This window comes from Bufo bufo, chromosome 7 (genome assembly GCF_905171765.1).
Source record: "Bufo bufo chromosome 7, aBufBuf1.1, whole genome shotgun sequence".
NCBI lineage: Eukaryota > Metazoa > Chordata > Amphibia > Anura > Bufonidae > Bufo > Bufo bufo.
The window spans coordinates 233033043-233048993 of NC_053395.1; the positions used below are offsets into that span (position 1 = coordinate 233033043).

Below are 15951 nucleotides of genomic sequence, written 5' to 3' on the forward strand. Positions count from 1 at the left end.
AATACTGTAATATAATGATAATACTGTAAGAATCTAATATAATGTAGTGTAATTATTTTGTAATATAAAATAATACTGTAATATAATAATACCGTAAAATAATAATACTGTAAGAATCAAATATAATGTAGTGTAATAATACTGTAATATAAAATAATACTGTAATATAATACCGTAATATAATAATACTGTAAGATAATAATACCGTAATATAATAATACTGTAATATAAAATAATACTGTAATATAATAATGCTGTAATATAATAATGCTGTAAAATAATACTGTAAGATAATAATACCGTAATATAATAATACTGTAATATAATACTGTAATATAATAATGCTGTAATATAATAATGCCGTAAAATAATACTGTAAGATAATAATACCGTAATATAATAATACTGTAAAATAATAATACTGTAAGAATCGAATATAATGAAGTGTAATAATACTGTAATATAATAATGCCGTAAAATAATAATACTGTAAGATAATAATACTGTAATATAATAATACCGTAATATAATAATACTGTAAGATAATAATACTGTAATATAATAATACCGTAATATAATAATACTGTAATATAATAATACCGTAATATAATAATACTGTAATAATGGCAGAATGGGGCTCATGCACACAATCGTAGCCGTCTTTGCAGCCTGCAAATTGCGGATCCACAAAACATGGATGCTGGTTGTGTATGCACACCACCGTGTTTTTTGTCCGCATCCGATCAGCATTTTTTGTGGGTCAGATGCGAACCCATTCACTTCAATAGGGCCACAAAAGATGCGCAGAGAGCTCCGTGTGCCGTCCGCAAAAATTTAGAACATGTTCGATTCTTGTCTTTTTTAAGGACATGGAAAGGACAGTTTTACAGACGCCAGGACGTTCCGTTCCGCAGACCCACGGCCGGTATCTGTGTTTTGCGGATCCGCGATGTGCTGTCCTATCCGTGGTACTGATAAGTATACGACATGTGAATGGAAATCTGAACGCGGACCGCACGCGGTGTGCTGCCGCATCTTTTGTGGCCCCATTGAAGTGAATGTAAAACATGTGGATCGGATGCGAACAAAAACCTGGGCCGTGCGCATGAGCCCTCAGCTCCGCGTGCGCCCCCCACAGACTGCGCTCGCTCACCCCACAACGTTGTACCTCAGGGACATCATAGGGTTAATGGCGACGGCGGTGACGTGCGGTGCTCAGGACTTTGATCTTTGTGCTCCGATAACGATCTTTATAGATGTCATTATTGTGGCGGAAATGAGCGCTATTTATGTCACAGGACAGAGAGCGCCTGCACCTCTTCTGGCATCTTCAAGGAGCACAATGGGGGTAGTAGTTCATTTTATCACACATAATAAACCTTAGATCATCCCCTACGTGATGTCGTCACTGACCCCCATATCTGCACATTCCTGGGCGGATAGGTGCGATTATTACCGCTCGCCACCCCTCCCCCACTCGTCAGGCGTCATCCTATGTACAGAACTTCTCTTTTTGGGGTAGAATTTTCACACGGCTTCTTCATGGCGGATGTTTTTACGCCAGGAGTGGCGGGGGCTGGAGACGGCAGATTTACTAATTTTACACCCCGTCATAAATTCGGCGCATCTTCTGGCAGCAATGCTGATAGACCGCCACATATGACCCCAAAGTCTTCTAGACGGCTGCAGGACTTTCTACAATGACGGGTGACAGGAGGATGAACAGACGGCGCTGCCCATAGCAACCAATCAGATTCCTCCATTCATTTTCCAAAGGAGCTGTGAGAAATGAAACCTGGAATCTGATTGGTTGCTATGGGCAGCTCAGCCAGTTCTACCTTCACCAGTTTGATAAATGCCCCCATTGTGCCAGGCGCTGGACGTGGCGCTCCCCATAGCATTATCAGCCTTATTCATTGTCCTGCCTTCCTCTACTATACGCACTTCTCATGGCGCTAACCAAGGGGCCAGAAGAGGACATTAAAGGGGTTCTCCGGGCTTTTAATATTGATCACCTATCCTCATCTGGCACCCGGTTCCCTGCCGATCAGCTGTATGAGGAGACGGAGCGCGCCGTGTACACGTGCCGTCTCCCATCTCTCTTGCTGCTGCAGCTGTGCCATAGACATACACGGCACCTGTACACGGCGCGCTCCGTCTCCTCATACAGCTAATCGGCAGGGAACTGGGTGCCAGATGAGGATAGGTGATCAATATTAAAAGCCCGGAGAACCCCTTTAACCTCCGGCTCTGTGCTGCTGCGGTCTGATATAACGGCCTGCTCTGTGCTGCTGCGGTCTGATATAACGGCCTGCTCTGTGCTGCTGCGGTCTGTGTGACGGACTGAACCGTCACTGGAGCTGCTGGAGAAGCCTGAGGGCCAGCCTCCTTCCTACGGACTATGGACCCAGAACTATGGAGACCCCCTCAGACCTTTTGGGGTTACAAGGAACTATGAACCCTGATTTATGTGTGTAATTTATATGCCACATATTTCCTATTGCCCATTAAAAAGGCATGGTGTGGATTCAGCAACACAAAAAGGGTTAACTTTGCACTGATTGTGTTAGGGATGGGATTAAGATGGTTGATTATAATAGCAGCCGACTCCTATGATACACTCAGGAGATAATCCCATCACACGTGTCTCCATCACACGTCTTCCTATTCATTCATTATGGAGGGGGTGAAGATGTCTGTTTGCATGTTCATTGTTGATTGCGTCAAAGACAATGCCAGTGTGTTTGTTAATTGCGTCACAGACAATGCCATTGTGTTTGTTGAATAGGGTTAGTTTTGTGTTTAAACTGTACAGGATTGGCTGCTATGTCATGTCCTCAGTATGTCATGTGTATATAAGTCAATGCTGTGTGTTCAATAAAGAGTTCCTGTTTTACCCTTCATCATGTTGAGGCTGGTGTTTGGGTAACTGATCGACACTGGGGATTGCTATACGCTGAAGATTTGCTATACTCCCCTGGCTATACTATAAGCTCTTGTAAGAGCTGTTCCTGGTTCCTGTGGTGGTTTTGGTGTAGAGCGGAGTGCTTGGAGTCCTCGGGAAGCGCTAGGAGCATCCATCAACGGAGGTACCCAGTCGGGGTGCTAGGAGATCCGTTACAGTCTGATATAACCCCCCGCTCTGTGCTGCTGCGGTCTGATATAACCGCCTGCTCTGTGCTGCTGCAGTCGGATATAACCGTCTGCTCTGTGCTGCTGCGGTCTGATATAACCTCCGTCTCTGTGCTGCTGCGGTCTGATATAACCTCCGTCTCTGTGCTGCTGCGGTCTGATATAACCGCCTACTCTGTGCTGCTGCGGTCTGATATAACCGTCTGCTCTGTGCTGCTGCGGTCTGATATAACCATCTGCTCTGTGCTGCTGCGGTCTGATATAACCGCCTGCCCTGTGCTGCTGCGGTCTGATATAACCGCCCGCTCTGTGCTGCTGCGGTCTGATATAACCGCCTGCTCTGTGCTGCTGCGGTCTGATATAACCCCCTGCTCTGTGCTGCTGCGGTCTGATATAACCATCTGCTCTGTGCTGCTGCGGTCTGATATAACCGCCTGCCCTGTGATGCTGCGGTCTGATATAACCGCCTGCTCTGTGCTGCTGCGGTCTGATATAACCCCCTGCTCTGTGCTGCTGCGGTCTGATATAACCGCCTGCCCTGTGATGCTGCGGTCTGATATAACCGCCTGCTCTGTGCTGCTGCGGTCTGATATAACCCCCTGCTCTGTGCTGCTGCGGTCTGATATAACCGCCTGCTCTGTGCTGCTGCGGTCTGATATAACCCCCTGCTCTGTGCTGCTGCGGTCTAATATAACCGCCTGCTCTCTGCTGCTGCGGTCTGATATAACCCCCTGCTCTGTGCTGCTGCGGTCTGATATAGCGGCCTGCTCTGTGCTGCTGCGGTCTGATATAACCCCCTGCTCTGTGCTGCTGCGGTCTGATATAACCCCCTGCTCTGTGCTGCTGCGGTCTGATATAACCATCTGCTCTGTGCTGCTGCGGTCTGATATAACCGCCTGCCCTGTGATGCTGCGGTCTGATATAACCGCCTGCTCTGTGCTGCTGCGGTCTGATATAACCGCCTGCTCTGTGCTGCTGCGGTCTGATATAACTTCCCGCTCTGTGCTGCTGCGGACTGATATAACCGCCTGCTCTGTGCTGCTGCGGTCTGATATAACCCCCTGCTCTGTGCTGCTGCGGTCTGATATAACCCCCTGCTCTGTGCTGCTGGGTCTAATATAACCGCCTGCTCTGTGCTGCTGCGGTCTAATATAACCCCCCGCTCTGTGCTGCTGCCGTCTGATATAACCGCCTGCTCTGTGCTGCTGCGGTCTAATATAACCGCCTGCTCTGTGCTGCTGCGGTCTGATATAACCCCCTGCTCTGTGCTGCTGCCGTCTGATATAACCGCCTGCTCTGTGCTGCTGCGGTCTGATATAACCGCCTGCTCTGTGCTGCTGCGGTCTGATATAACCTCTGAAGAGAATTATTTCAGCCATCTCTTGTATTACTGATTGTTGGTTTCTATTCCTAGCTGTAGAGCTGAGATTAGTTTCTTTTACTTAAACTGCTTAGGTTTCCTTTTCCTTCTGTGCTGATTTCTCAGATTTGAGGTCTGCATTCATCTAACCATTCCCTGCATTACGAGTTGTCCGCGCTGCTTAGGCTACGTACACCTAGAAGAGGACATGATATGCTTACAATAAATCAGAGTATTTCTTGGCTACTTAGAGTGTGCATGTGTCTTCCTTGCCACCGAGAAATATCTCTGCTGGATCCAGTAGCTTCAAACCAAGGTGATCTTAGAAGAAGGGAACCAATCCTTTCAACCCCCTGCTCTGTGCTGCTGCGGTCTGATATAACCGCCTGCTCTCTGCTGCTGCGGTCTGATATAACTTCCCGCTCTGTGCTGCTGCGGTCTGATATAACCGCCTGCTCTCTGCTGCTGCGGTCTGATATAACTTCCCGCTCTGTGCTGCTGCGGTCTGATATAAACGCCCGCTCTGTGCTGCTGCGGTCTGATATAACCCCCTGCTCTGTGCTGCTGCGGTCTGATATAACCCCCCGCTCTGTGCTGCTGCGGTCTGATATAACCGCCTGCTCTCTGCTGCTGCGGTCTGATATAACTTCCCGCTCTGTGCTGCTGCGGTCTGATATAAACGCCCGCTCTGTGCTGCTGCGGTCTGATATAACTGCCCGCTCTGTGCTGCTGTGGTCTGATATAACTGCCCGCTCTGTGCTGCTGCGGTCTGATATAACTGCCCGCTCTGTGCTGCTGCGGTCTGATATAACTGCCCGCTCTGTGCTGCTGCGGTATGATATAACCCCCTCCTCTGTGCTGCTGCGGTCTGATATAACCGCTTGCTCTGTGCTGCTGCGGTCTGATATAACCCCCTGCTCTGTGCTGCTGCGGTCTGATATTACCGCCCGCTCTGTGCTGCTGCGGTCGGATATAACCGTCTGCTCTGTGCTGCTGCGGTCTGATATAACTTCCCGCTCTGTGCTGCTGCGGTCTGATATAACCGCCTGCTCTGTGCTGCTGCGGTCTGATATAACCGCCTGCTCTGTGCTGCTGCGGTCTGATATAACCGCCTGCTCTGTGCTGCTGCGGTCTGATATAACCGCCCGCTCTGTGCTGCTGCGGTCTGATATAACCCCCCGCTCTGTGCTGCTGCGGTCTGATATAACCCCCCGCTCTGTGCTGCTGCGGTCTAATATTACTGCCCGCTCTGTGCTGCTGCGGTCTGATATAACCCCCTGCTCTGTGCTGCTGCGGTCTGATATAACCCCCTGCTCTGTGCTGCTGCGGTCTGATATAACCTCCTGCTCTGTGCTGCTGCGGTCTGATATAACCGCCTGCTCTGTGCTGCTGCGGTCGTATATAACCCCCTGCTCTCTGCTGCTGCGGTCTGATATAACCGCCTGCTCTGTGCTGCTGCGGTCTGATATAACCGCCTGCTCTGTGCTGCTGCGGTCTGATATAACCGCCTGCTCTGTGCTGCTGCGGTCTGATATAACCGCCTGCTCTGTGCTGCTGCGGTCTGATATAACCGCCTGCTCTGTGCTGCTGCAGTCTGATATAACCCCCTGCTCTGTGCTGCTGCGGTCTGATATAACCTCCGGCTCTGTGCTGCTGCGGTCTGATATTACCGCCCGCTCTGTGCTGCTGCGGTCTGATATAACCGTCTGCTCTGTGCTGCTGCGGTCTGATATAACCCCCTGCTCTGTGCTGCTGCGGTCTGATATAACCTCCGGCTCTGTGCTGCTGCGGTCTGATATTACCGCCCGCTCTGTGCTGCTGCGGTCTGATATAACCGTCTGCTCTGTGCTGCTGCGGTCTGATATAACCCCCTGCTCTGTGCTGCTGCCGTCTGATATAACCGCCTGCTCTCTGCTGCTGCGGTCTGATATAACCACCCACTCTGTGCTGCTGCGGTCTGATATAACTTCCCGCTCTGTGCTGCTGCGGTCTGATATAACCGCCGGCTCTGTGCTGCTGCGGTCTGATATAACCGTCTGCTCTGTGCTGCTGCGGTCTGATATAACCGCCGGCTCTGTGCTGCTGCGGTCTGATATAGCGGCCTGCTCTGTGCTGCTGCGGTCTGATATAACTTCCCGCTCTGTGCTGCTGCGGTCTGATATAACCGCCGGCTCTGTGCTGCTGCGGTCTGATATAACCGTCTGCTCTGTGCTGCTGCGGTCTGATATAACCCACTGCTCTGTGCTGCTGCGGTCTGATATAACCGCCCGCTCTGTGCTGCTGCGGTCTAATATAACCGCCCGCTCCGTGCTGCTGCGGTCTAATATAACCGCCCGCTCCGTGGTGCTGCGGTCTGATATAACCGCCTTCTCTGTGTTACCGCGGTCTGATATAACCGCCTGCTCTGTGCTGCTGCGGTCTGATATAACCGCCTGCTCTGTGCTGCTGCGGTCTGATATTACCGCCTGCTCTGTGCTGCTGCGGTCTAATATAACTGCTCGCTCTGTGCTGCTGCGGTCTAATATAACCGCCCGCTCCGTGATGCTGCCGTCTGATATAACTGCCCGGTCTGTGCTGCTGCGGTCTGATATAACCGCCTTTTCTGTGTTGCCGCGGTCTGATATAACCGCCTGCTCCGTGCTGCTGCGGTCTGATATAACCGCCTGCTCTGTGCTGCTGCGGTCTGATATAACCGCCTGCTCTGTGCTGCTGCGGTCTGATATAACCCTCTGCTCTGTGCTGCTGCGGTCTGATATAACCGCCTGCTCTGTGCTGCTGCGGTCTGATATAACCGCCTGCTCTGTGCTGCTGCGGTCTGATATAACCCCCTGCTCTGTGCTGCTGCGGTCTGATATAACCCCCTGCTCTGTACTGCTGCGGTCTGATATAACCGCCCGCTCTGTGCTGCTGCGGTCGGATATAACCCCCTGCTCTGTGCTGCTGCGGTCTGATATAACCGCCTGCTCTGTGCTGCTGCGGTCTGATATAACCGCCCGCTCTGTGCTGCTGCGGTCTGATATAACCGCCCGCTCTGTGCTGCTGCGGTCTGATATAACCGCCTGCTCTGTGCTGCTGCGGTCTGATATAACCCCCTGCTCTGTGCTGCTGCGGTCTGATATAGCCGCCTGCTCTGTGCTGCTGCGGTCTGATATAACCCCCTGCTCTGTGCTGCTGCGGTCTGATATAACCGCCCGCTCTGTGCTGCTGCGGTCTGATATAACCGCCTGCTCTGTGCTGCTGCCGTCTGATATAACCCCCCGCTCTGTGCTGCTGCGGTCTGATATAACCCCCTGCTCTGTGCTGCTGCGGTCTGATATAACCGCCTGCTCTGTGCTGCTGCAGTCTGATATAACCGCCCGCTCTGTGCTGCTGCGGTCTGATATAACCGCCCGCTCTGTGCTGCTGCGGTCTGATATAACCGCCTGCTCTGTGCTGCTGCGGTCTGATATAACTTCCAGCTCTGTGCTGCTGCGGTCTGATATAACCGCCTGCTCTGTGCTGCTGCGGTCTTATATAACCCCCTGCTCTGTGCTGCTGCGGTCTGATATAACCTCCTGCTCTGTGCTGCTGCGGTCTGATATAACCGCCTGCTCTGTGCTGCTGCCGTCTGATATAACCCCCTGCTCTGTGCTGCTGTGGTCTGATATAACCGCCCGCTCTGTGCTGCTGCGGTCTGATATAACCCCCTGCTCTCTGCTGCTGCGGTCTGATATAACCGCCCGCTCTGTGCTGCTGCGGTCTGATATAACCGCCCGCTCTGTGCTGCTGCGGTCTAATATAACCGCCCGCTCCGTGCTGCTGCGGTCTAATATAACCGCCCGCTCTGTGCTGCTGCAGTCTAATATAACCGCCCGCTCCGTGCTGCTGCGGTCTGATATAACCGCCCGCTCTGTGCTGCCGCGGTCTGATATAACCCCCCGCTCTGTGCTGCTGCGGTCTGATATAACCGCCTGCTCTGTGCTGCTGCGGTCTGATATAACCGCCTGCTCTGTGCTGCTGCGGTCTGATATAACCGCCCGCTCTGTGCTGCTGCGGTCTGATATAACCTCCTGCTCTGTGCTGCTGCGGTCTGATATAACCGCCTGCTCTGTGCTGCTGCGGTCTGATGTAACCGCTCGCTCTGTGCTGCTGCGGTCTGATATAACCGCCGCCTCTGTGCTGCTGCGGTCTGATATAACCGCCTGCTCTCTGCTGCTGCCGTCTGATATAACCGCCTGCTCTGCGCTGCTGCTGTCTGATATAGCCGCCTGCTCTCTGCTGCTGCCGTTTGATATAACCGCCCGCTCTGTGCTGCTGCGGTCTGATATAACCCCCTGCTCTGTGCTGCTGCGGTCTGATATAACCCCCTGCTCTGTGCTGCTGCGGTCTGATATAACCCCCTGCTCTGTGCTGCTGCGGTCTGATATAACCCCCTGCTCTGTGCTGCTGCGGTCTGATATAACGGCCCGCTCTGTGCTGCTGCGGTCTGATATAACCGCCTGCTTTGTTCTGCTGCGGTCTGATATAACCGCCTGCTCTGTGCTGCTGCGGTCTGATATAACCGCCTGCTCTGTGCTGCTGCGGTCTGATATAACCCCCCGCTCTGTGCTGCTGCCGTCTGATATAACCGCCCGCTCTGTGCTGCTGCGGTCTGATATAACCGCCTGCTTTGTGCTGCTGCGGTCTGATATAACCGCCTGCTCTGTGCTGCTGCGGTCTGATATAACCGCCTGCTCTATGCTGCTGCGGTCTGATATAACCGCCTGCTCTGTGCTGCTGCGGTCTGATATAACCGCCTGCTTTGTTCTGCTGCGGTCTGATATAACCCCCTGCTCTGTGCTGCTGCGGTCTGATATAACCGCCAGCTCTGTGCTGCTGCGGTCTGATATAACCGCCGCCTCTGTGCTGCTGCGGTCTGATATAACCCCCTGCTCTGTGCTGCCGCGGTCTGATATAACCGCCTGCTCTGTGCTGCTGCGGTCTGATATAACCGCCCGCTCTGTGCTGCTGCGGTCTGATATAACCGCCCGCTCTGTGCTGCTGCGGTCTAATATAACCGCCCGCTCTGTGCTGCTGCGGTCTAATATAACCGCCCGCTCCGTGCTGCTGCGGTCTAATATAACCGCCCGCTCCGTGCTGCTGCGGTCTGATATAACCGCCTTCTCTGTGTTGCCGCGGTCTGATATAACCGCCTGCTCTGTGCTGCTGCGGTCTGCTATAACCGCCTGCTCTGTGCTGCTGCGGTCTGATATAACCCCCTGCTCTGTGCTGCTGCGGTCTGATATAACCGCCCGCTCTGTGCTGCTGCGGTCTGATATAACCGCCGCCTCTGTGCTGCTGCGGTCTGATATAACCCCCTGCTCTGTGCTGCTGCGGTCTGATATAACCGTCTGCTCTCTGCTGCTGCGGTCTGATATAACCCCCCGCTCTGTGCTGCTGCGGTCTGATATAACCGCCCGCTCTGTGCTGCTGCGGTCTGATATAACCGCCTGCTGTGTGCTGCTGCGGTCTGATATAACCGCCTGCTCTGTGCTGCTGCGGTCTGATATAACCGCCCGCTCTGTGCTGCTGCGGTCTGATATAACCGCCTGCTCTGTGCTGCTGCGGTCTAATATAACTCCCTGCTCTGTGCTGCTGCGGTCTGATATAACCGTCTGCTCTGTGCTGCTGCGGTCTGATATAACCGCCTGCTCTGTGCTGCTGCGGTCTGATATTACCGCCTGCTCTGTGCTGCTGCGGTCTAATATAACTGCTCGCTCTGTGCTGCTGCGGTCTAATATAACCTCCTGCTCTGTGCTGCTGCGGTCTGATATAACCGCCTTCTCTGTGTTGCCGCGGTCTGATATAACCGCCTGCTCCGTGCTGCTGCGGTCTGATATAACCGCCTGCTCCGTGCTGCTGCGGTCTGATATTACCGCCTGCTCTGTGCTGCTGCGGTCTGATATAACCCTCTGCTCTGTGCTGCTGCGGTCTGATATAACCCCCTGCTCTGTGCTGCTGCGGTCTGATATAACCCCCCGCTCTGTGCTGCTGCGGTCTGATATAACCGCCTGCTCTGTGCTGCTGCGGTCTGATATAACCCCCCGCTCTGTGCTGCTGCGGTCTGATATAACCGCCTGCTCTGTGCTGCTGCGGTCTGATATAACCTCCTGCTCTGTGCTGCTGCTGTCTGATATAACCCCCTGCTCTGTGCTGCTGCGGTCTGATATAACCCCCCGCTCTGTGCTGCTGCGGTCTGATATAACCGCCTGCTCTGTGCTGCTGCGGTTTGATATAACCCCCTGCTCTGTGCTGCTGCGGTCTGATATAACCGCCTGCTCTGTGCTGCTGCGGTCTGATATAACCCTCTGCTCTGTGCTGCTGCGGTCTGATATAACCCCCTGCTCTGTGCTGCTGCGGTCTGATATAACCCCCTGCTCTGTGCTGCTGCGGTCTGATATAACCGCCTGCTCTGTGCTGCTGCGGTCTGATATAACCGCCTGCTCTGTGCTGCTGCGGTCTGATATAACCATCTGCTCTGTGCTGCTGCGGTCTGATATAACCCCCTGCTCTGTGCTGCTGCGGTCTGATATAACCCCCTGCTCTGTGCTGCTGCGGTCTGATATAACCGTCTGCTCTCTGCTGCTGCGGTCTGATATAACCCCCCGCTCTGTGCTGCTGCGGTCTGATATAACCGCCCGCTCTGTGCTGCTGCGGTCTAATATAACCGCCCGCTCTGTGCTGCTGCGGTCTGATATAACCACCCGCTCTGTGCTGCTGCGGTCTGATATTACCGCCCGCTCTGTGCTGCTGCAGTCTGATATAACCGCCCGCTCTGTGCTGCTGCCGTCTGATATAACCGCCTGCTCTCTGCTGCTGCGGTCTGATATAACCCCCCGCTCTGTGCTGCTGCGGTCTGATATAACCGCCCGCTCTGTGCTGCTGCGGTTTGATATAACCGCCGGCTCTGTGCTGCTGCGGTCTGATATAACCCCCTGCTCTGTGCTGCTGCGGTCTGATATAACCCCCCGCTCTGTGCTGCTGTGGTCTGATATAACCGCCCGCTCTGTGCTGCTGCCGTCTGATATAACCGCCTGCTCTGTGCTGCTGCGGTCTGATATAACCCCCCGCTCTGTGCTGCTGCGGTCTGATATAACCGCCCGCTCTGTGCTGCTGCGGTTTGATATAACCTCCTGCTCTGTGCTGCTGCGGTCTGATACAACCCCCTGCTCCGTGCTGCTGCGGTCTGATATAACCGCCTGCCCTGTGATGCTGCTGTCTGATATAACTGCCGGCTCTGTGCTGCTGCGGTCTGATATAACCCCCCGCTCTGTGCTGCTGCGGTCTGATATAACCGCCTGCTCTGTGCTGCTGCGGTCTGATATAACCGCCTGCTCTGTGCTGCCAGTTCCTCCAGCCTTGTATCGGTGACCTTCTTGCTGATGACTCTGCAGCTCCTCAGACGTCTCGCCGTCAGTACTACCGCGCCACGTCCTCCGGGAGAAGCAGCCAATCCGATTCTGCTTCCTGGGACAAAGTCTGCGCGTTACACGACGTGTTAAAGGGACTCATGTAAATGATGTTCTACAACTTCCTCATCGGCTTTCCGGGAAACCTTTCTACCTACTTACCGGTGTTCTCCATATTTTGCAATAAAATGTCTAGGGGGTGGGGCTTAGTAAAGGGGTGGGGCTAGCATCGACCCAAATGGTGCATGGTTCAGCACTTAACAGCTTTGGCGCATCTTCCACCAGCGCACTTCGGACTGAGGTCAGCGGATAAATAAGTTCCTTCTTTCTGCTTCAGCTTCTCGTCATTAAAATCTCAGCTTGCTGTCAGTGAATTGGGAGGCAGTGAACCCTGTTTGTATCCAGTCTATGCAATGTGAACATGGATGCCACACTGACACATTGTAACAAACGTGTTTATTAATGGTCCTGCGGCTGACTAGAACGCCAGACGCCATCACACGGTAGAAAAGTATCTACAAACAAGCACTTCATTCAGATAGCGGCCCCCGGCGCCGTGGGAGGGGCTTCTACAGTGTTTCTAGCATTCACAGATGTGGGGACAGAGGTCAGCTGACCTTATCATGGCGGCGCCGGTTTGAGCCGAAGTGCCGGATACTATGCGGCTGCTGGTAGGATACATACAGGATACGGGAAAAATACGAGGAACATTATTAGCGACTTCGCAGGCGGCACAGATCATGTGATTAGTCTACAGCTTGTGTAAAAAAATAAAATGTCATATTAAATAGCCCCTCTCCCCATTCCAGGGGCCCGGGACCCCTAATAATTGTACAGCACAAACCACAGATCAGGAGGGTCACGTCTACACAACCGCCCAGATCAATACATCCGACAGGTGAGCGCCGCTCCGGATGTCAGCGCAAGTCCACAGGACACATCAGCTTCATAGATGTATTATGCTCCACTCACATCCACAGCTGCATTCACAATGAGGTTACAGCTTGCATCATACCCCACTCACATCCAGAGCTGCATTCACAATGAGGTTACAGCTTGTATTCAAAGCTCCATTCACAATAATGGTGCTACATCATGTATTGTACACCAGTCACATCCGGAGCTGCGTTCATAATCATACTGCTCTCCTTCTAGAACTCATATTTCGCTGATTTAGGCCTCATTCAGACGCAGTCATTTCCGTCAGTGCATTATCTGAACGCGTGCGGCCCACGGATCTACTGCTGCCTAAATCACACTTGAGAAGAGAGAGTAATGTCTGGAGTAACAGAGGAATGAATAGCAAATGCAGCTCGGATGTGACTTGAAAATAATACATGTAGACGCAGCTTTAGAGGTGACTGGAGTATAAGGGCTATTTAGTGCCCTGACTGTGATACAGAAGATACAATACGTCCATGCTGTCTGAATGAGCCCTAAGATGATTTACCATAAGAATGTGGCTTGCAGCTCTGGATGTGACTGGAGTATAGGAGATGCTACAACACAGGCTCACTATGGGCTATATGCTCATGAAGGGAGATTCCATCTGACACTCAGTAGTGGGGGTGACCTTTACGTACTTCAGCTCCTACACAGGACGAGCGGATACAAGAGGCGGCGTCCAGCGTGTCTCCGGTATAATGGCCGCCGGCCTCTGGCGCAGGATGTGCGGATCTTGGAACAGAGTGAATAACTCCAGTGTAAAGTGCAAATGAGGGCCCCACCTATGGAGAATGGAGGGTCCGCGGTGCCCGCTCTACAGGTGAGACGCACCCCGAGCCTCTCCTGCGCGGTTCCGTCTTTCTGCCGCCATATTGTATGATGAGACTCCCTGTACAGACCCTTCAGATTCTCTACATATAATCAGCAGACGGGGGTCCTTCTCCTCCGTATTTCTGGCGGTGGCGTGTCATGGCCGCCCTCAGTCACGTCCGTCTCACACAACTGTCCACAGTCAATAAATTATCGATAGAATTGATCGCAGGATGTGAGGCGTCCATTTTCTGTGCCTCTTAGCAGCGGCTTCACAGAAGACACAGAGAATGGCGCAGCCCAGCTAACGGAGTGCGCCTATCACGACGGCCGCCATATTTGATTTCGGGTCCTGGTGTTCTCCCTCCCCCACAATTATCCGCTGCTGCGTTACATAAGGGACGGGGCAAGATGGCGGCAGTGACAGCGGGGCGCTGGGGGCTGTGCACACTAGAAGTAGTCCCTCCGCCGGTTCTCCTCATTGATGAACGATGGGTTGTATTGTCCGGGGTAGATACACGAGTGGCGGGAGCCCGGCAGGCCGCTGTACGGCGGGTAAAGGCCATTCCTCTCCAGCTCCGAGGTCCTCAGCGCGGGCTAAAGACAGAAAGGAGACACCGGCCATTATACTGCATACAGGAGAGCATATAGGGGAGTATACGGGAGAGCATATAGGGGAGTATACGGGAGAGCATATAGGGGAGTATACGGGAGAGCATATAGGGGAGTATACGGGAGAGCATATAGGGGAGTATACGGGAGAGCATATAGGGGAGTATACGGGAGAGCATATAGGGGAGTATACGGGAGAGCATATAGGGGAGTATACAGGAGAGCATATAGGGGAGTATACGGGAGAGCATATAGGGGAGTATACGGGAGAGCATACAGGGGAGTATACAGGAGAGCATATAGGGGAGTATACGGGAGAGCATATAGGGGAGTATACGGGAGAGCATATAGGGGAGTATACGGGAGAGCATACAGGAGAGTATATAGGGGAGCATACAGGAGAGCATACAGGGGAGTATACAGGGGAGTATACAGTGGAAGCATATAGGGGAGTATACAGGAGAGCATATAGGGGAGTATACGGGAGAGCATATAGGGGAGTATACAGGAGAGCATATAGGGGAGTATACGGGAGAGCATATAGGGGAGTATACAGGAGAGCATATAGGGGAGTATACAGGAGAGCATACAGGGGAGTATACAGGAGAGCATACAGGGGAGTATACAGGGGAGCATATAGGGGAGTATACAGGGGAGTATACAGGAGAGCATATAGGGGAGTATACAGGAGAGCATATAGGGGAGCATACAGGAGAGCATATAGGGGAGTATACGGGAGAGCATATAGGGGAGTATACGGGAGAGCATATAGGGGAGTATACGGGAGAGCATACAGGAGAGCATATAGGGGAGCATACAGGAGAGCATACAGGGGAGTATACAGGAGAGCATACAGGGGAGTATACAGTGGAAGCATATAGGGGAGTATACAGGAGAGCATATAGGGGAGTATACGGGAGAGCATATAGGGGAGTATACGGGAGAGCATATAGGGGAGTATACGGGAGAGCATATAGGGGAGTATACAGGAGAGCATATAGGGGAGTATACAGGAGAGCATACAGGGGAGTATACAGGAGAGCATACAGGGGAGTATACAGGGGAGCATATAGGGGAGTATACAGGAGAGCATATAGGGGAGTATACAGGAGAGCATATAGGGGAGTATACAGGAGAGCATATAGGGGAGTATACAGGAGAGTATACAGGAGAGTATACAGGAGAGTATACAGGAGAGTATACGGGAGAGCATACAGGGGAGTATACAGGAGAGCATACAGGGGAGTATACAGGAGAGCATACAGGGGAGTATACAGTGGAAGCATATAGGGGAGTATACAGGAGAGCATATAGGGGAGTATACGGGAGAGCATATAGGGGAGTATACGGGAGAGCATATAGGGGAGTATACGGGAGAGCATATAGGGGAGTATACAGGAGAGTATACAGGAGAGTATACAGGAGAGTATACAGGAGAGTATACGGGAGAGCATATAGGGGAGCATACAGGAGAGCATACAGGGGAGTATACAGGAGAGCATACAGGGGAGTATACAGTGGAAGCATATAGGGGAGTATACAGGAGAGCATATAGGGGAGTATACGGGAGAGCATATAGGGGAGTATACGGGAGAGCATATAGGGGAGTATACGGGAGAGCATATAGGGGAGTATACGGGAGAGCATATAGGGGAGTATACAGGA

At 52.5% G+C, this 15951-nt stretch overlaps 1 protein-coding gene across 3 annotated transcripts in view; it reads right to left on the reverse strand.

Annotated features, from left to right (window-relative positions):
• Positions 1-12356: 12356 nt before the first annotated feature.
• HEG1 (heart development protein with EGF like domains 1) overlaps positions 12357-15951 on the reverse strand; it is a 59396-nt gene continuing 55801 nt past the window's right edge. For all 3 annotated transcript variants that reach the window (XM_040439426.1, XM_040439427.1, XM_040439425.1), the window contains one exon: positions 12357-14271. In XM_040439426.1, the coding sequence (XP_040295360.1) occupies positions 14125-14271 (147 nt within the window). In that variant the 3' untranslated portion in view covers positions 12357-14124. The remainder of the gene's footprint in view (positions 14272-15951) is intronic.